General features: G+C 40.9%; 1 protein-coding gene across 1 annotated transcript in view; it reads left to right on the forward strand.

Annotated features, from left to right (window-relative positions):
* Nucleotides 1–20,672, forward strand: part of LOC100758363 (sperm-associated antigen 6) — a 73,603-nt gene that overhangs the window by 34,149 nt on the left and 18,782 nt on the right. Inside the window, exons 5-8 of the mRNA XM_027413228.2 lie at nt 5,827–6,032; nt 7,375–7,548; nt 8,451–8,603; nt 12,002–12,193. Coding sequence (XP_027269029.1) covers nt 5,827–6,032; nt 7,375–7,548; nt 8,451–8,603; nt 12,002–12,193 — 725 coding nt within the window. The remainder of the gene's footprint in view (nt 1–5,826; nt 6,033–7,374; nt 7,549–8,450; nt 8,604–12,001; nt 12,194–20,672) is intronic.

Here is a 20,672-nt window from a genome sequence, read left to right on the forward strand (position 1 = left end):
GGTTGTGGATAAGAAGAATGATGCTTGATTTTCAGTCTTGGTGGCCACTCTGAGTTTTTAGGGTTCAGACTCCCAGCAGTCCCAGACCAGCACAGTGAATGAGGTGGGTGTTATGCTAGTAGTTGGGGGAAATGGACTGACTGGAGGTGTCTCTTGGAGGGTTTGGGGTCTAACTCCATGGGAATCAGTTTTGGCAGTAATATGGGTCAGTTGGGCATGTGGTGGCATGTGGTGGTATGTCCCAAGGGAATAGACATGGGCTGGGAGGATATGCTGGTATAGGCAGCAGTAGGTAGGTAGTCCAGGGTTACCCTAGAGAGGCCAGAAGGTTTCCTGCCAATTGTGGTGGCTGAGGCTTCCCTGGAAGAGCATGGGTCTGGAGTTGGTGGAGACTCACAAAGGAATCAGTATTTTTCTTTTAATGTCTTTTTATTTAATCTTGGAGATGTTTTGATATACACAAGCACGTGGAAGTCATGGGATTATGTGTATGTATCACATCAATTTCAACTTGACATGTATTTCTCCCAATTCCTTTCTAATTAACTAAGTGTTAGTGAAAAAGAGTAAAATAAATTTATTATCTGTGTTTTTTGGACAAAGAGATCATATATTAAACACAATGACATTTTACCATGTTTTTGGGTGGTTATCTAATTGTTGGCTGTTTTCAGAGTTTAGTTTACAAGCTAACGAGAAATAATACTGTGGTTCTTCAGAAAAACTAAAAAAGTTGTATTAATTTAGAGTGTGTCTCTGTGTGTGTATGTCTGTGCAAGTGCAGCACATGAGTGGAGTTCAGAGGACAGCTTTCATAACTGATTCTCTTTCTGCCACTCAGGACGGAGAGATTGAACTCGGCTCACCAGCTTGGCAGCAAGGGCTTTCCCTCACTAGGCTATCTCACCAACAGAACCTATACTGAATTTTTATTTTATCTTTTTAAATTAGGAGCTCTTGATTAATTAAGCTTATCTTTTTGTATTTAAAAGTGAAGTTTGATTATAGAACAGTTAACTTCAGCCTTCTGAACCACTTAACTTTAACTTACACATGTGCTACTAGTAATGGACAACATCACCATCATGGCAATCGTGAGAGAGCATGCATGGCTCTTCAGAGAGGGTCACCATGTGTTTGTACTGGGTAAAGTAAGCTAAACTGCAAAGATCTTACCTCCAAGACATTATTTGTAGTCTAAGGTAGACAAGTTGATACAGATTGGTAAAATATTCATGTAGACACCTGAGCAAAGATCAGACAAGAATATACAGAACAAGACTGCTTTAAAATCATGCATAAAGAGTTGACTAATGATACATTAGAATAGTGTGTGTGTGTGTGTGTGTGTGTGTGTGTGTGTGTTTGTGCACCAGCAAAAGGGAAGATTTTACTCTCTTATTAAGAATTTTGCTTCACTGACCTGAACGGTGGTGAGCTCTTGGTCCTCAGACTAATAGCTGGGATACCAGCATGGGACTAATCCAGACCTCAGGAATGTGGGTTTCAGTGAAGAGACCTCGGAAATCTATAGGACCTCCTGTAGTAGTTCGGTACTTATCCCTAGCACAGGTGTGGACTTTGGGAGCCCGTTCCACATACAGGGATACTCCCTGAGCCAAGACACAAGGGGGTGGGGGGGGTGGGCCTAGGCCCTATCCCAAAGGATATGATAGACTCTTATGAGCCCCTATGGAAGGCCTCACTCTCCCTGGGGAGCAGAAAGGATGTGTGATAGGTAGGGTTTTTTGGGGGGGGGTGGAGGGGGAGGGGAGGAAGTGGGAACTGGGATTGACATGTAAAACAATCTTGTTTCTAATTCAAATAAAAAAAGAAAATATATATATATATATATGAATTTTGCTTCAATCAGATCAGCATTGAACATAACTCTGGGCTTGAAATAGAGGAGGGATTCACAGGGAAATGGAGGAGGGGGTCACACAGGGAAGTAGAGGAGGGGGCCACACAGGGAAGTAGAGGAACAGGAACCTCTGTGTTCTCTGTGGAGAGCACCTGAAATCCTCCTAGCCTAAGATTTCAGCTTTGTTTTGTGTCACTGTGTGCACCATGATATTTTCTTTTGATGAGCAATATTGTTTGAACTTTTCCCCCCTAGACATTAGTATCCCATGACTCTGGCATCTCCAAAATCTTGGGGTCTCCAACACAATCCAGGCTTCACCTCTACAGCTTCACACAGTGGTCTCTCCAAGGCTCAATGTGGGAATTCCCCTGCCATATATGGGGCCTCAACAGCTTTCCTGAGTCTCGAAGGAAGATTCCACAAACCTTTACTCCTGTATCTGTTATGACTCTAAAGCAGGAACTATGTGGCAGATGCTGCCACCATCTGCTGCTTGCCTGGGTTGGATCCTGGCCCCCTCCTTGAATTACATTTGCATAAGTCTTGATTTGTTGTTGATCTTTAGCAACAGATAATTCCTTGGAGCAGTTCTTTTAGCTCGGTGGGGTCTTGCCCTGAGGGCACAACACCCTTTATTCCATTTCTCCTTATCTCTTTCAGCACAAACAAGCACGATAACACTAAATTTCCTGATGCTCATTTTCTCCTGTACATCTTGTATTTCTTTTTTGTTCGGTTTGTTCGTTTTCATTGCATATCTGCCTGAGAGTGTTCACTGACAACCACGTGGTAGAGTCAACATTAGGCTGCCTTAAAATCTCCTCTGCCAACAAAATCAATTCAAAACTCTTCCATTTCACCTCAGGTGGATTCTTAAGACAAGGGCAGAAAGTAGCCACATTCTTTGACAAAATATCACAATGGTCTCTAGCCTTGTTGCTGATACTGTTTCCATATGAAACCTCTTGAACTGGGCCTCCACGGTTTGCACAGTTCTTGGCACTATTGTCTTCCATGGTCCTAATAGCATGGCTCATTAAGCCCTACTTACAGTATCCAACTGTTCTCCTAGTTCAAAGTCCCAGAGTCTTCCACATCCCTCACAGTAACAGCATGGTCAGGTCTGTCACAGCAATACCCCACTCCTAGTACCAATTTCTGTCTTAATTACTATTCTACTGTCATGAAAAAAATGCCATGACCAAGTCAACATACAGAAGAAAGAGTTCACTGGGGGCTTACAGTTTCTGAAGATGAGTCCATGACCATCATGTCAGGGACCATGGCAGCAGGCAGGCAGGCCTAGTGCTCGATTAATAGCTGAGGGCTCACATAGGATCTACAACCACAAGACAGAAAGAAAGCCAACTGTGGAATGGCATGGGCTTTTGAACCCTCATATATGCCTCCTCTTAATTAGAAGGTCATACCGCCTAATCTTTCCAAAATAGTTCCACCAATTGAGAGCCACCAATTCAAACATATGAGCATATGGGGGTGGGCATTCTCCTTTAAACTACCACAGGCACCATTCCCTGGGAAGTATAAGATAGCTATTTAAGCATGAGCCTGTTTGTGATTCAGAAAGCAGTGTTTCTACACAGTTTTTGCTTAAAGTTCCTGTGAGTTCCTGCCATGACTTACCTCAACAATAAACTAACCTGCAAGCTTAAATAAACTGGTTCCTTCCCTTACTTGTCTTTGATCATGGTATTTATCACAGCAACAGAAGTGAAGTTGGAACAACAGTTCACAGGAAAATAGGAACTATATTGTATTATGCTAGCTGACATATTTTGGGTGCCCATTTTGATCTCATAGGTGGCTTTAGATAAATGACCCAGATTGCTTTACAAGTAAGCTAATTGCCTTAAAGACCTTTACTTAAGATAGACTATCTGATGGCCCAAAAGCAGTGATTTGTGGTATAATGTTATGACTTTGTAGAGCATTTCTCTGTCCCTTTTGGTTTTATGGTACAGTTTTGTCAACATGGTGACCATTAGTCACACTTGACTTTGTTCATATCGGCTGTGACTAGAGCAGTTTTCATCTTTAATTCAACTAAAAACTGATTCTCAATTTAGAATTTTGAATTAACCTCTTTGTCTTTGCTTACTATCATTACATATATATATGTATACATAAATACACACAACCTCCTGGTTTTGGTGTGTGTGTGTGTGTGTGTGTGTGTGTGTGTGTGTGTGTGTGTGTGTGTGTGTGTGAGGTTTCAGGGATGACCAGTTTGTATTGGATAACCATCTGGGGGCCTCATCCCTGGAATGACTAAGTCTCCTTGTCTCAGTGGTCATTCTTTGTCTAGGAATGAGACCTTAGGAGATTTCCCCCTAATGAACAAGCATTCCTATAGATAGTGCCATTGTTCAGGTGTTGTCTATGCAGCCATTTCTAGGAGAGGGAGTCTCACAGCTGACTTCATGCTATTCTGGCTTATACAATCTTTTTACTCCCTCTTCCATTTGTTCTCTGAGCCACAGATGTGGGAGCTGTAATGCAGACATGTCTTTTGGGGCTGAGCTCCCCACAATCTAGGAAGAGATAAAATGGATAAATAGTACCTCAAAAAAATGTTCATCATCCTTAGGAATTAGAGAAATGCAAATTAAAATAACTCTGAGATTTCATCTGACCCCAGTTAGAGTGGCAGAGATCCACAAAACAGTGAGCAACAAATGCTAGAGGGGGTGCAGAGAAAGGGAGCCTCCTTCACTGTTCATGGGAGTGCCAACTGGTGCAGCCATTCTAGAAATCGTTATGGAGAATCCTCAAAATGCTACAAATAAATCCACCATATGACCTAGCTATTCTACTCCTTGGCATGTGTCCAAAGGACTCTACATCCTAATCTACAGACACTTGCTCAGCCATGTTCATTGATAACTTTTTCACACTAGCTAGGAGACAGCCTAAATATCCTTCAACCAATGCATAGATAATGAAATGTGGCACATATTCATGATGGAATACTATTCAGCTATAAAGAAGATGAATTCATGCAAATTACAAGTAAATGGTTGGAACTGGAAAAGATTATTTTGAGTGAGGTAATCCAGACCCAGAAAGACAAACACTGCATTCTCTCTCATCTGCAGTTCCTAGTTCCAAATCTTCACAAGGTTAGTATATGATACAGAGTTACCACAGAAATCAGGGGCTTGGGGGGGGAATAGCAGGATACAGGGCTATGAAGTACCTGATCTGTAGCTTTCTTTGCTCAGCCCAGTTTTAGCTGTTGAAGTAAAGTGTGGGCTGGAGGAACGGCTCAGTGGTTAAGGAAATCTGCTGCCAAGGTTGATTACCTGATTTCAGGAGAACTAAGTCTTGAAAATTGGTCTCTGACTTTCACGTGTGTGCACATTACCCTGGCACCTGTAAACACACACACACACACACACACACACACACACACACACACACACACACACTCAAAACAACAACAACCAAAACCAAACCACAACAGCAACAAAAACACCAAGACACGACCTCAAGAATTAAAAGTCGAAAGACTGTCATTTTTTCCTATCCAGAAATCCTTTCACAGGTCATTTAAGATAGCATACAATTTAATCCAAGGTTTAAAAGTGGAGGCATTCTTCTCTGCTTTGTCTTTTTTTTTTTAGTCAACATGAGTTCACTCTTTATATATGCTTTTTATTAAGAACATTTTTCCTGTCATATATTCTAATCATAGTTTCCCTCCCCATGATCCTCCTAGATCCTCCCCATATCATGCTTGGAGTTCTCTTTTGTTTCTCACTGTAGATGTGGTGTGTGAGAGAAACAGTGATCACCTATTCCACCAAGTGACTTAAAATGAAGCTGTCTAAAGGGTCAAATACACTCTCATCCTTTGTATTTGCTGTACCCGTCAGTGTGAAAAATGGCTTAGCTAAGAGTCAGTCACCAATACTTACTAACTTTTCTTGGACCCACAGAATTATCTCAAGCTGTGGTGGATGCAGGAGCAATTCCTCTTTTAGTTCTCTGTATCCAGGAGCCAGAAATTGCTTTGAAAAGGATTGCTGCCTCAGCCCTCAGTGATATATCAAAGCACTCTCCAGAGTTAGCACAGACCGTGGTGGATGCGGGAGCCATTGCTCACTTAGCCCAGATGATCCTCAACCCTGATGCAAAATTGAAGGTAATGAAAAGGAGGTTAAGAGACAGATGAGCCAGTGCTTTTGTAGTCTAGGAAAATGAAAATATATATAGTAAAAAGAATTAGTAAATATAATTGAAAACATACAAATATGTAGTTTGTCTTTTAATGTGTGAAAACAATGCTATAAAGTAGAGATATGATTGGGAAAACTGTGTTTCATTTGTTCTCCTTCTATGATAAAAACACCATAACCAAAGCAACACGGGGGGGAAAAGGGTTTATTTAGTTTGCAGGTTAGAGTCCATCACTGAGGGAAGCCAGGAGAGGAGCTCAAGGATGGAAACTGGAGGCAGGACCTAAAGTAGAGACCACAGAGGAAAGCTGATTGTGGGCCTGCTTTCCTGGCTCTCTCCTTTCTTACACAGCCCAGGTCTACCTGCCTAGGGATGGCGCTGCCCACAGTGAGTTGGAGCCTCCTACATCATTTGGCAACTAAGAAACTGCCTCACAGACAATCTGTTCAGTTCTTCATTTAATGTTCCCTCTTCCCAGGTGACTGTAGGTTTGTGTCATGTTGACAGCTGAAGCTAACTATGACACCCCATACTTGTCAACTTGGGCATATAAGCCCATCACTTTAAACCATAACATTTTCTTTTTTTTTTGCCCCCAAGGTCTAACATTAAAATCATAATATAAATATAGTACAATTTCTAACGTCCCCTAATCGTTAGAAATGCTAACACTTTGAGACATCACTGTGTCTTAAAAACTCAGAGTCTCTTAGCTGTGGGCTCTTGTAAAAAATTATTACTTATTTTCTTACTAAAAGATGAGAAAACCAGGGCACATCAGATCAAAGCAAAACAGTGTAACCCCAAGAGTATAACTCAGTGCCTGAGGTCTTTGATTCACTCAAGGTCTTCTGGTCTCCAAAGCTACATCTCCAGCTCTGCCATCTGCAGCACGCACATCTTGTCTGGCAGATTCAGGTCAGCTTCACCCCACACCTGCCCCTGTCCTTTGTAGCTCCCGTATGCTGGAGTCTCCACTGAAACTGAGGCCGTACCTTCACTGGTGGCCTCTCCTGGCCCCTTTAGTAATTCTGACCCTGCCACAGGGTATCAAGCCTCAGCTTTGCCCAATGACGCCTTCAGTCCTAAGAATGGAAGCTGTGCCTTCACAGTAGCCTCCTGGCCTCCCTTCAGGGAGGCTCCAACCTTGCGACACAATGCCAAGCCTCAGCTGCTCTTTAAAATTTCCTTACTACTTCAAAAACAGCACTGCATGGGAATATTATAAATCTTTTAAAATTACATCTGAATTATAAGGTGGACTATTGGATTCTGTATAATGTTCCATTTTAATTTTTGCTCAACAGCGTCAGGTCCTGTCAGCTCTCAGTCAGATTGCAAAACATTCTGTGGACCTGGCAGAGATGGTTGTTGAAGCAGAGATTTTCCCGGTTGTACTTACCTGTCTGAAGGACAAAGATGAATACGTGAAGAAAAACGCTTGCACTTTAATTAGAGAGATTGCAAAACATACGCCTGAGGTAAAAACAACAAACATCTGAAAAGTGAACTTCAGGATGCAATTATGCTTACTTTTAGTGGGCACAAGTATTCCTGGCTTCTGCCCACTAGATGACTGCAGTGCCCTTCTCCCAGGTGACAATCAAAAAGTGACTCTGTACATTGCCAAATGTTCTGCAGGCTGTAAAATTCCCTCCAGTCGAGAACCACTGGATTGTATTAATGTAGTTGGGGTTTAAAATCTAGTTTCTAATCACTTATAGCTTTCCATTCATAGGTGTAGGGACTGTGGACCTCTGTTACCCTCACCATTATGCCAGCTAGGTTGGTTCAGACGGCAAAGATTCCCTTACCTGGTATCAGTACTCTAGATTTACATGGGAAAAATAAACACAAAGCAAACCTGTATTGATTATAAAGTTTTAACCATTTCTGTGTATGCATTGCTTAACCAGTTTTAATTTTATTACACATTAGTTCTCATGTCTCATTTATCTATTTGCATGGAATTTTCCCATACTTGAAGTACACTCAGCTTACTAGTCATTGCCATCAAAGGGGCAAGTGGTTTAGACAATTCCAAGTGTCTGAGCCTTCAGTGATTAGTATAAGCTGAGTAATTAGCTAGTTCTGAACTAGCTCTCAGCTTAGTGTCTAGGTGAAGGATTTTGACATCCATTACAACAGGGATAAAGCTTGTTGCACTGATGTGAAGAAAACTGAACTACAGAATAAGGTTCTTCACAGTGAGTGTATCTGTAAACAGCAAGAGTGTTACACCTGTGTGTCTCTTTAGAAAGTACAATAATTTCTGAGTCACATTTCAATTTATCAATTGCATTTTAAGTCCTAAATAAGGTGTTGTCAAGCCATATTTAGAGATCATCTTATGTTGTCTGGGTTTTTGTTGTTTGCTCCTCAGCTTTCACAGCTGATTGTTAATGCAGGAGGCGTGGCTGCTGTGACTGACTGCATCGGATCCTGCAAAGGGAACATCCGGCTGCCTGGCATCATGATGCTGGGTTACGTGGCTGCTCATTCTGAGAACCTGGCCATGGCAGTGATCATCTCCAAGGTGTGTGCTCCTCACTTCCGGTGATGCCATCGGCTTTTCTGAGGTCTCCATCAGAAAGGAAAATATAACTGAACAGAGCAAAACTCGCCTACTTTCTAGGTGTTTCACTGTTGAATTCAGTGCTCCTTAGTATGTGTCCTGGAGTGAACCTTGAAGAAAGCAATAAGGTCACAGAAAATGTTGTTTCACTCAGCATCTGGTGTCAATAATTATTGCCACCTTTAAGTATTACTCTTATCTGAAAATTATTTGTTAGCTGTACATATATATTAAAGAATATTCATTTGCATATTTACTAACATGCTAAGTACACTGTGGTTAAAAACACCATAGCTGGGTTGTGGCACATGCGTTCAATCCACTAGCAAGCTGAGTGGATCTCCTGAGTTCCAAGTCAGTTGGTCTTCATAGTGAGACCCTGTCTCAGACAAACCAAACAAACTAAACCAAATAAACAAAACCCATTGTAAACAGTTTGATCATTAGTCATTTTCTCTGTTCTCAGTGGTCTCCACATTCCTCCCTTTCCTGTCATTTGTCTATGAAGACATCTCATGACACTTTTCCTTCCTCAGGTACAGGACAGCAGTGCACATAGCAGAGTGCATTGCTTTGCTCGTTTCTTTGCTCTGGGGATTTTTTTTTAGTTTTTATTTTTTGACTTGAATCAACCTATGACTTTGTAAAAACTCACTATGGAGTGCACCCTGGGGTCATAGTAGATACTCATAAAGTGTGTTGGTGCAGAAATATTGACCTCCTGAAGAACTAGTCAGAGGCTGTGTAATCACAACCGATGGTAAACCTCTAAGGTGTCTGGTCTCAGCAGCACAGATGACTTGCTGCTGTGTGTTAAACTGGAACATGAATGCTTTACCTTGCCTGCTAATCAAGAGTTTGAGCAGCCTTTGTCCTTTTATCCTGCTCTTTCCTTTCTATTTTTACATTATCGCAGGCAATGACAGTGGCGAAAGCAGTAGTGGTCCTTTTAGAAGAGTTACTGTGAGCAAGGGTTTTTGCTCCTTAGCTACCATGTAGGAACAGTGATGAAAATGCAGCAATTGATGCCTCCTGGTCCCCAGCTCAAGCAGCCAGGAAGCGCTCCCTCTGCTGCCTGTTTTTCCATTGTATTTTCAGTTTCTTAGAAATCAAAGTGGTAGCAGTCTTTTGAGACAAAGCACAAAGCAGTATAGCACTCCTAGTGATAATGCTTAGTTTTTTAAAGCTATTTTTTTGGGGGGGGGTCAGGCAGTGATAGTGCATGCCTTTAATCCTAGCACTTGGGAGACTGAGGCAGGCAGATCTGTGGTGATATATTACTTATAATTTAACAAAACTTTCCTGAAGGTTCAGAATGCAAAGCTAGCCACAAGTCATAGAGGCCAGGCAGTGGTGGTGCACGCCTTTAATCCCAGGACTCAGGAGACAGAGGCAGACGGATCTCTGTTAGTTCAAGGCCACATTGAGCTACACAAAATTGATCCAGTTTAAAAGAGAAACAGCTCATACAAAGGAGATCTCAGCACTTGGAGTCTCATGCCTGTAATCCCAGCTCTAGAGAGGCATATAAGGTAGGAGCGGGGCATTCAGTATTCAGTCTCAGAGATTTATTCTCCAGCCACTCTGAGGAAGGGCAGCCCTTTCAGCCTGAGGTAGAGGTAAGAGCTAGTGGTCCGCTACTTTGCTTTTCTGATCTTCAGCTTGAACCCCAATATCTGGCTCTGGGTTTTTATTATTCATGTTATAAGATCTCTGTGAGTTCAAGGCCAGCCTGATCTACGTAGTGAGTTCCAGAACAGCTTGGGCTACACAGAGAAACCCTGTCTCAACAACCAAACAAACACCATTTATTTTTATTTTTTGAGATTGTAAAGAAATTACATAATTTTCCTCTTCTGCAGACCAGTTTTCCAATACCAAACAGTCAGCCCTAAAAGCATAAACATACAAGTAAAATTATATCAGTGGGGCAGATTGTATTTATGCATTTAGGAATACACACACACACACACACACACACACACAGCAACTAGTGAAAAAAGTGACCATGAATTTGAAAGAGAGCAAGGAGGGATATGTGGGAAAGTTTGGAGGGAGGAAAGGGGAGGGGAAGCAATGCGTGACGTTCAATGGCACTCTGTAAGTCCTTGTGCCATGGAACATTCATAGGCAGCAAGCCTGTAAGGAAGAGCTGGGGATTGGGTCTATGAGCTGTTTCCCTCTCCTCCCCTTCCTCTGTTTTGTTACAAGTATGGGCCCTTTAGAGCATCACTTCACTCTTTTGTCTTGGTGGACACAGTATGTAGTTGCAGGAAAGGAGCAGATAAAAAATATGGTAGGTCTCTTCAGGAAATGGAACTGCAACCTAGTAATTTTAACCTTTACCCGGATCATTGAGTTGTTTGCCTTTGATACATAAACTGTGATGTGTTGGAGGTATTCTAGGTAGTTGTGCTTTTATTATTTAGTTAACATTAATGCTTAAGATATAAAATGTAAGCATATTCTACTAGTATAACAAAAAGGATTCATTCCTACTTATGCATTCGGTCGTGTTAGGATGAATAAAACTGTAGTTAAGTTGACCACAATAATAAATAAATAAATAAATAAGTAAACATGTGCTACTTCAAGAAAGATATTAGTGGGATATATTCCACTTGCTCGTATTGTTAAAATTTTACTCTATCATAATGTCATTCTCAGATTTACTGTAACTGGTGAAAATTAATGGTTTTTTTTTTTTATGTGTGTGTGTTGTTGAAGATTGTACCCAGGGTTTCACACATGATAGGTAAGGGCTCTTTCTTGGCTATATCCTCAGTCCTTGGCTAGCTTTTTAAAAATATTTATCTGTTTATTTTATGAATATGAGTGCTTTATCTGCATGTATGCGTGCACACCAGAAGAGGGCATCAGATCCTACTAAAGATGACTGTGGCTACCATGTGGTTGCTGGGAATTGAATTCAGGACCTCTGGAAGAGGAGGCAGTGCTCTTAACCTCTAAGCCATCCTTCCATCCCCCCTTCATTAACTTTTTAAACAAGGGAAAATAAAGGTTTTACGATCCCAAATAGTTTTAGTTGGCCAGAGTAGCATTTGTTTTTTTGCTCGGTGAGTGGCATCTGCTGTTCCTTTGAATGTCCCTTCATTTGGGGAGTAAAAGATATTAGAGATACAAGGATAGTGAAGTTAGCTTGTTAGAGATAATTAATCGAGTTTGGTTCTAGCCAGACTCTTGACTTAAATGTCAGGCTTTATGATGTGCCCATTTCTTGAATCACTCAGGATAAAAGGATGAAGGTCAAAGTATCTTTTGATGCCCGAGAGACAGGGTAGATTCTCCAAGTCTGCTCTAGATTTATATATAACATTCACTCTTTGGGTCCCTGGCAGGGTGTACCCCAGTTGTCCATCTGCCTCTCAGAAGAACCAGAAGATCATATTAAGGCTGCCGCCGCCTGGGCCTTAGGGCAACTGGGAAGACACACGCCAGAGCATGCCAGGGCTGTTGCAGTCACAAACACTCTGCCAGTTCTGCTTTCTTTGTACATGTCACCAGAGAGCTCCGAGGACTTGCAGGTGAAAGTGAGTATCTAATAGTCTTTATGGTATTGGAAGTTGCATTATATAGGACTAATTTTTTTAAAATATGTTATTTAAAGTCTTTTTATTTTCTGATGGATAACACAGTTTTTCTAACTCAAGAAATATAAATTTAAAATCAAGAGTGGTGGTACACACTTATGGTCTGAGGACTCCCAAGACAGAGGAAGAGGGGGAAAAATTCATCATCTCTGGCTGTATAGAGACTCCAAGGCTAACTTGGGCTACATGAGATCACTTTCCTTTAAAAATGTATTAGTCATGTGTTAAAAAATTCTCTATAGATATCAAGTTGTTTATAAAATCAGTGATTTTAGTCTATATTTCTGTTGATATTTCCAATGAAGAATTATTTGCATGCTATCTTATTAAATTTTTATTATGTTTATCTGATTATTTGTGCATGTGTAAATTTGTGCACACACTCACCGTGGTGTATATGGGGAGGCCAGAGGACCACACGTGGGAGTTGGTTCTCTCCTTCCATTATGCAGGTTCCTGCAGATTGAACCCAGGCTTTCAGACTTGGCAGCAAGTACCTTGTCTCATTGAACCAACTCATTAACCCCAGATTTCCTTACTAATGTGTTTTAGTTTATCAAATGTGGCTTATTTAATAGAAATTAAGTGTTTGCTTTCAGCAGCTCCTGATATTAACAGTGCAAAATCTTCCTCAGACTTCAGTTCCTTTGAGCATCTTACTATAGGGCTCCATCATTCTCTCCTTCTCTAAAGTCTCTTGGGGCTCTGCCATTCTCCCCTCCTCTAAAGTCTCTTGGGGTTCTGCCATTCTCCCCTCCTCTAAAGTCTCTTGGGGTTCCATCATCTCCCCTTCTCTACAGTCTCTTGGGTTATATATGCTGTTGTTTTATAGATCTAGAATGGAATGCATCCAACTCTACTTGATTTGACTCTACCTTGCTGGAAAAAGTCTATCTGAAAACATTAAGAATTGTCTTGTGGTCTTTTTAATTTGTTATTTTGGCACCTTATAGTAGGAAATTACCAATACGGAGTCAGGTAGAAATATAAGGGTATTCAATAGGGAAAAGCCTTACTTACAGAGCAAACCAGCCAGCCGGTGGTAGTCTGTACAGCAAGAAGCAAAGAGAGAAAACGAAACTGAAACGCAGTCCCCCTACTCACTCTGACCACACCCTCACAAGCCTGATCAGGTACCCCTGTAGCCAGCCCCTAAGAAGGCGTGGCTACAGCTTCCCCTACAATTCCCCTTTTAGTCTAAAAGAGGATTAAAACTTAACAGTATAAAGGTAAAATATAAGAAGATACAACAATCTGCTTATGTCACCTCCTAACTATCTATTTTAACTAAACCATAAAGTCATCTGAAAGAGGTATCCAAGCCTGAACACCTCCTTCCAAACCGAACCATAAACAATAGGAAGCTATTCCTAACTAGGTATATACACTATCCTAAGTGACAACAATGGGGAAAGGGGGCGTAGCATTCTCCAAGTTACTTCCTGCTGAAATGGGACGATGATAGTCATGTGGGGTCCTGTAGAAAGAAAATGTTAGTATCCAGTCCATGTTAGATGGGATTCACTTGATTGAAGATCTCGCTTGAAATCCTCAACTTGATTGAAGTCAGTACCTGAACCTCTGGCCAGAGTGTCAGTTGAAATGGAGCAAGTTGGATCCAGTGCAGTCGAGGAGGTGTGGCCCATTTTTTTTCCAGGGTGTCCAGGGATTGTTGTCAGGCAGGTCTTCATTGGCTGTGTGGGACTCAAACATGAACAGTTAGCAGAGAAATGTTTGCTTGTGTATGTACACATGCTAGGGAATGCAACCATGAGAGCATAACAATTATGAAAGGGTGTACACCTTGAGAGAAAGATCCAAGAAAAGACAAAGACAGTCCCCAAATTCTTCTTTTATTCTGTATTACATCAATTGGCTTCTTGATACAACACAGAAACACTAAAGCTTAGTTAAATAATGTGCTTGGATTTTAGAGGAGGAAAGCCAAATCCACCTCTAAATCCAGCATTGGTTTAATTGAATAGGGACTAGGAAATAAAGAGAAATAGAGTTTTTTGAGAGACAGCTGTAAAGTTTACCGTATGGCACATTCCTTCTATTTGATGGTTATAGCTACCTTTTCTTTTTAAGTATCTACCCATGCAGTGTCCTTTGCCTTCTGAAGATGAGTTTTCCTGTGAAGATAAAAGCAAAACACTTCCCTTTCCTTTGGGAGGTTTCTATTTAGTTTATAAGATATACCTTAGTAGAATACCTGTCATTTGTCCTCGTCGAGAGGTTTTTCCTTTTCCAGTCAAATCTTGATCAACTTTGATGGTATCCAAAGTTTTTCTTCTCCTGTAGAAACCAATGCAAAACCCCTACCCCAACGTAACACATGTCCTGGTTTCCATACAGAGGTTAGTACATCTTTGAAGTATACTGGCTGGTTGAGTTCAGCAGTTTTTTTCATAGTCCAGTGTCTTTCTGTAGCTGTTTGTCCTTTTTCATTGGCATTAAGAAAATTTAGTGTTAATAAAGCATTATGCAACCTATGTTTGGGGGGTTTAGTCTTCCAAGCTTGTTTGTTGAGCATCTCCTTAAGTGTTCTATTAGATCGCTCAACCACTGCTTGTCCTGTAGGATTGTGTGGTATACCAGTAACATGCTTTATGTTATAATATTTGAAAAATTGTTCCAATTTCGTAGAGACATATGCTGGAGCATTGTCAGTTTTTATTTGTGCAGGTATACCCATAACTGCCATCACCTCTAGCAGGTGTATAATAACAGAATCAGCTTTTTCAGAGTTAAGAGCAGTAGCCCATTGGAACCCTGAGAATGTGTCTATGGTATGATGCACATATTTCAAATTTCCAAACTCTGGAAAGTGAAAGACATCCATCTGCAAAACCTCATTTCTCCGAATGCCCTTAGGATTACAACCTGCTGGCAATGGAGTTTGATTATAAAAGGAACAAGTAGGACAGTTTTTCACTATCTCCTTGGCTTGTTGCCAAGTGATAGAGAAGTCCTTTTTCAAACCTTTGCTATTAACATGATGCTTCTTATGAAATTTTGAGGCTTCTAGCACATTTCCAATTAATAAACGATCAATCTCATCATTGCCTTGTGCTAGTGGGCCAGGCAGACCCGTATGGGATCTGATATGTGTAATATACATAGGATTACTTCTGTTTCTGATAGTTTCCTGTAATTGTAAAAACAGAGAAGTTAATTCTGTATTATCAGGAACAAATTCTGTAGTCTCAATATGTAACACAACTCTCTCTGTATACTGAGAATCAGTAACTATATTAAGAGGTTCTGTAAAATCCTTAAGTACCATGAGAATTGCATATAATTCTGCCTTCTGTACAGATGTATATGGACTTTGAACTACTTTACTTACCTCACCTGCTTTATAACCTGCCTTACCTGATTTGTTGGCATCAGTGTAGAAGGTAAGAACTCCAGAAATGGGAGTTTGTCTTACAATACGTGGAAGAATCCAGACTGTCTTTTTTATGAATTTAATTCTGTCAGTTTTGGGATAGTTGTTGCTAATTGTTCCCAAAAAGTCAGTAAGAGCTATTTGCCAATATTCATTATCTTTCCATAAGGAAGAAATTTCTTCATTAGTTAAAGGTACTATAATTTCTGCTGGATCTTTTTCAGTCAGCTGGTGAAGTCTTAATTTACCCTTTAAAATCAAATCAGAAATCTTTTTTATATATGTCTTTAACTTTTTATTCTGTTTATGTCTGTAATTGAGAGATTTCCCCTAATAATTTCTGAAGAGAATTAAGAGTTTGATACCGATCTCTCCTAATTTGTACCTTTTGAGGTCTGATTCTCTGTAAGTCTATCTTGTAACCTAAATAGTTTATAGAATTTCCTGAACCCACAGCCTGTCCCAAATGGGGTGTGGGTTTCCAATATCCCACTTCTGACACCAGATATAGTAGGAAATTACCAATACGGAGTCAGGTAGAAATATAAGGGTATTTAATAGGGAAAAGCCTTACTTACAGAGCGAACCAGCCAGCCGGTGGTAGTCTGTACAGCAAGAAACAAAGAGAGAAAACGAAACCGAAACGCAGTCCCCCTACTCACTCTGACCACACCCTCACAAGCCTGATCAGGTACCCCTGTAGCCAGCCCCTAAGAAGGCGTGGCTACAGCTTCCTCTTAAACTAGAAGGCCATGCTGAAGTTCATTTTATCCCAAAGGCATGTCACTGTTTTAGTTAAGGTTTCTATTGCTGTAATAAAATAATGTGACCAAAAGCAATTCAGGGAGGAAAGGATCTATTTGGCTTATATATTCTGAGTTATAATCCTTTGAGGGAGAGAGCCCAAGGCATAAACCTGGAGGCAGGAACTGAAGAAGAAGGCATGATAGAACCCTGATTACTGGCTTGCCCCTTATGGCCTGCTCAACCTGATTTTTTATACAACTTAGGACCATCTGCCTAGGGTTGGCACCACCCGTAATGGACTGGGCCCTCCTACATCAGTCATTAACAAAGAAAATGCCTGATAGACTTGTCTGTAGACCAATTGAATGGAACCACTTTTCTCATCCAAGATCCCTCCTCCCAAATGACTTTAGCTTGTGTGAAGTTAACATAAGACTAACCAACACAATCACCTTCTATAAACACTCCTTAATTCATAATTGGATCCAATCTGGGAGAACCAGAGAACAGCTTATTAGCATTTCTCCCATGCTGTCACATAATGTTACTTTCTGTCTGTTCCTGTCATATATCCAAAGTACTCAAAATCCTATTGCACAGGTAAGTTCAACCATATTAATTGCTGCTCTATTGGCAGTAACTAGAAAATGAAAACCACCTAAATGAATTCATCTTTAATGAAAGGATGGTGGAAATGTGGTACCTGTATCCTATGGAATACTATTCAGGTGTAAAGAAAAATGAAATCATGAACTTTTCAGGCAAATGGAATGAGGTAACCTAGAAACACAAACTTTGCATATTCTCTCTCATTGGAGGCTCCTACTCCAAATTTTCAGATATAAATGTAGTCCTCCCTGCTCATCAGGAGCTTCTTGATGTAACAGAGACCATTACAGAAAACTACAATCAAAATGCAGAGTTTTGTAGACCAACCCCAAAAGATACCTCTACTCCTTCACCTAACACTTGGGGAATATTATGGAATATTATGGTGGAAAGATTGTAAGAGTCAGAGGATCAGAGAGTTTGCCATGATATTGTGTCTTCTAAGAGTGTCAGAAACTACACCCATAAGGTCTCACCAACGTGAGTACCTAAGCATGAGCCAAACAAGGACAACAGACATGTAAAAGTGTGTCAGGGAAAGCCCAGGGGGGCATCAGCCCTACATAAAGAACTAGAAGCAACTAAGAATACTGAGAGGAGAACTAGTCTTCCCCAAGTAAGAGGATAACAACTGATTATCCCATACCAAAATGGCCATCTCTGAAGCCATACATAGGAGTAACATTGTAAAGAATAGACTGAGCAGGTTAAATTCAGGAATATAAATGTATATTCATGTACATACATGCATGTAACAACTAAAAAAAAGAAGTCATGAATTGAAAAAGGGTTAAGAGGGGTATGTGGGAAGGTTTATGGGGAGAAGCGGGGAGGTGGAAATTATATAATTATATTAATCTCAAAAATAAAAGAAATAATAAAAATAAAAAATGACCCAGTTTTAAGATGTCATGGCTTATAATACAGTCCTGAATTATATTCCCATCACTATAAAATATTAATAATAATATTGGCAAAAGCTCTGAATGGATATTTCTCCAAGAATACATATGAATGACAATACATACATGAAATTTTGGTGAAGAATTTGGCTGCTTTTTGCTTTTTTTCTGAAGAGTCTGCCTGATGCTAAAGTAAGGAGTTTTGTATTTACTCCATCAGCAGAGAAAATCTCAAAGCAGCCTAGTTTAGACTCCGTTGTATGGTTGTTACTGGTTACTTGTATACATATTTACAATGAAAAGGAGCAAGATGAACAAGTAAAAGTACAAAATGTACAACTTGAGGAGAAAAAACTGAGCACCAAGAAGTGGAATGGAGCTAACTCCTTTGTTCAAGGAAACAAACATTAAGAAATGGAATAAAGGGGGTGGTGACCTCAGGGCAAGATCCCACCCAGCTAACTTTCCAATTTGAGAAACGAATTGAAGAAAAGCTTAAGGTAGGGTGCAGTGGGGAACACCTTTAATTCTAGCACTCCAGAGGCAGAGGCAGTCAGATTCCTGATTTAGAGGCATGCCTTGTCTACAGAGCAAATTGCAGGACATCCCATCTTAGGCAGTGAAGAAAACCATTGGAAACAGAAAGCTGGTGAAGATGTGGTTGAATAAGGGGGGCATGTTCCAGCCCCAGTAAGCAGAGGAACCTGACAGCTTTGGCTACATGGTTCTGGCTTTAAGGATAGAAGAAAGGGGTTATGCAATTTTCCCCATGACCAAGAAAAGCCACTGGTGTTCAGCATCTGTCAGGGGTGTCCCTCAATGGAGGCTTTGAGAGGTCATTTTATGAAACTGCGAAGTGGAAACCTGGATTGCCTTGGAGATCTCAAGATGATGGAGATACCAGAGCCATGGGATACCTTCCGAGGAGAGCTGCTGATGGGGAGTATTACCAGCCCAAGAGAGACTGGAGTACTTTTCTCCATCTTTTTACTCTAAGATGGTACCCATCTTTAAAGCTAATATGTGTTTCTTATTGGCAGAAGACAGATTTTTTTGCTTCTTTATCTGTTCAGCCACCTGTGTCTTTAGATTGGTAAATTGAAGCCATTGACATTTAAAGGCATTATTGAATTGTGTTTGTTATCTTGGTAATCATGTTGTCAATTTTTTGTTGTGTTTTCCATGTTACTTGGTGTTTTAACAGTTAGAGCTTCTTATTTCTTTCCATGGTCTCTGCTTTGTTCACTTCTCTCCTCAGTTTGAAATAACACTGTGTTTTCTTTAGGCTTGGTTCACTAGATATAAGTTTTTAGGCTGTTTATGTTATGAGAAGTTTTTCTTCCTTCAATTATGGTGGATAGCTTTGCTGGGTATATTAATCTAGGCTGGCTCTCATATTCTTTTTTTTACTTATTATTATTATTATTATTATTATTATTATTATTATTAATAATTCAAGTTAGGGAACAGGCTTGTTTCACATGTAAGTCCCCTCTCCCTCTCCCTCCCCTCACCCCCATTCCTTCTCCCCCACCTCCAACCTACCCCCCACCCCATCCACCCACCACTCCCCAGGCAGGGTAGGGCCCCCAACAGGGGCTCCACAAAGTCCACCAAATCTTCCTGTGCTGGGCCTAGGTCCCTCCCCATGTGTCCAGAGACAGAGCACATCCCTTCAAGTGGGATGGACTCTCTAAGTCCCCCCCCCCACACCAGGGAAAAATGCCAGTCCACCTCCGGAGGCTCCCAGGAGTGCAGGGGCCTCCCCATTAGCATCCATGATGAGGGGGCTGGATCAGTCCTGCACTAGCCTCCCAGACAGCTTCTGAGGTCGATATGCTTTCCCTTGTTCAGGCCAACTGTTTCTGTGGGTTTCTCCAACCTGGTACAGAACCCTTCGTTCTTCATTCCTCCCGCTCTTCAACTAGGTTCCAGATTTCAGCTCAGTGTATTTCTGTGGATGCCTGTCTCTGCTTCCATCAGCCACTGGATGAGGACTCTAGGATAGCATAGAGAGTTGTCATCAATCTCATTCTAGGGGAAGGGCTTCTAGGCCATCCTCTCCTCCACTGCCCGGACTGTCAGATCGTGTCATCCTTGTAGGTCTCTGGAGATCTCCCTAGTTCCAGATCTCTTCTCGGACCTATAGTGGCTCCCTCTGATATGGTATCTCTCATCCTGCTCTCTCTTCTCTATTCTTCCCCCAACTCAGTATCTCTGCTCCTCCATTTCTTCTCCTCTACTCTTCTTCCTGTGCTCTTATTGTGGCAGCACCCTCTCCCCTACCCTCATGCTCTCAATTAGCTCGGGAGTTCATGCCACTTCCCATTCCTGGGGTCAATTTATCCCTTAGAGTCGTTCATGATTTCTTGTTTCTTTGGTGAAGAGGATTATAGGCTGTTAAACCTTTGCTCTATGTCTAAAATTCATATATGAGTGAGTACATACCATGTTTGTCTTTTTGTGATTGGGTTACCTCACTCATGATGGTTTCTTCTAGTTCCATCCATTTGCCTGCGAATTTCAAGATTCCATTGCTTTTTTCTGCTGTGTAGTACTCCATTGTATAAATGTACAACATTTTCTCAATCCATTCTTCAGTTGAGGGGCATCTAGGTTGCTTCCAGGTTCTGGCTATTACAAACAATGCTGCTATGAACATGGTTGAACATATGTCCTTGTTGTATGAACATGCACTATTTGGGTATGTAATGTAATCCACCATATAAACAAACTGCAAAAGAAAAACCACATGATCATCTCACTA

This window comes from Cricetulus griseus, chromosome 4, assembly GCF_003668045.3.
Source record: "Cricetulus griseus strain 17A/GY chromosome 4, alternate assembly CriGri-PICRH-1.0, whole genome shotgun sequence".
NCBI lineage: Eukaryota > Metazoa > Chordata > Mammalia > Rodentia > Cricetidae > Cricetulus > Cricetulus griseus.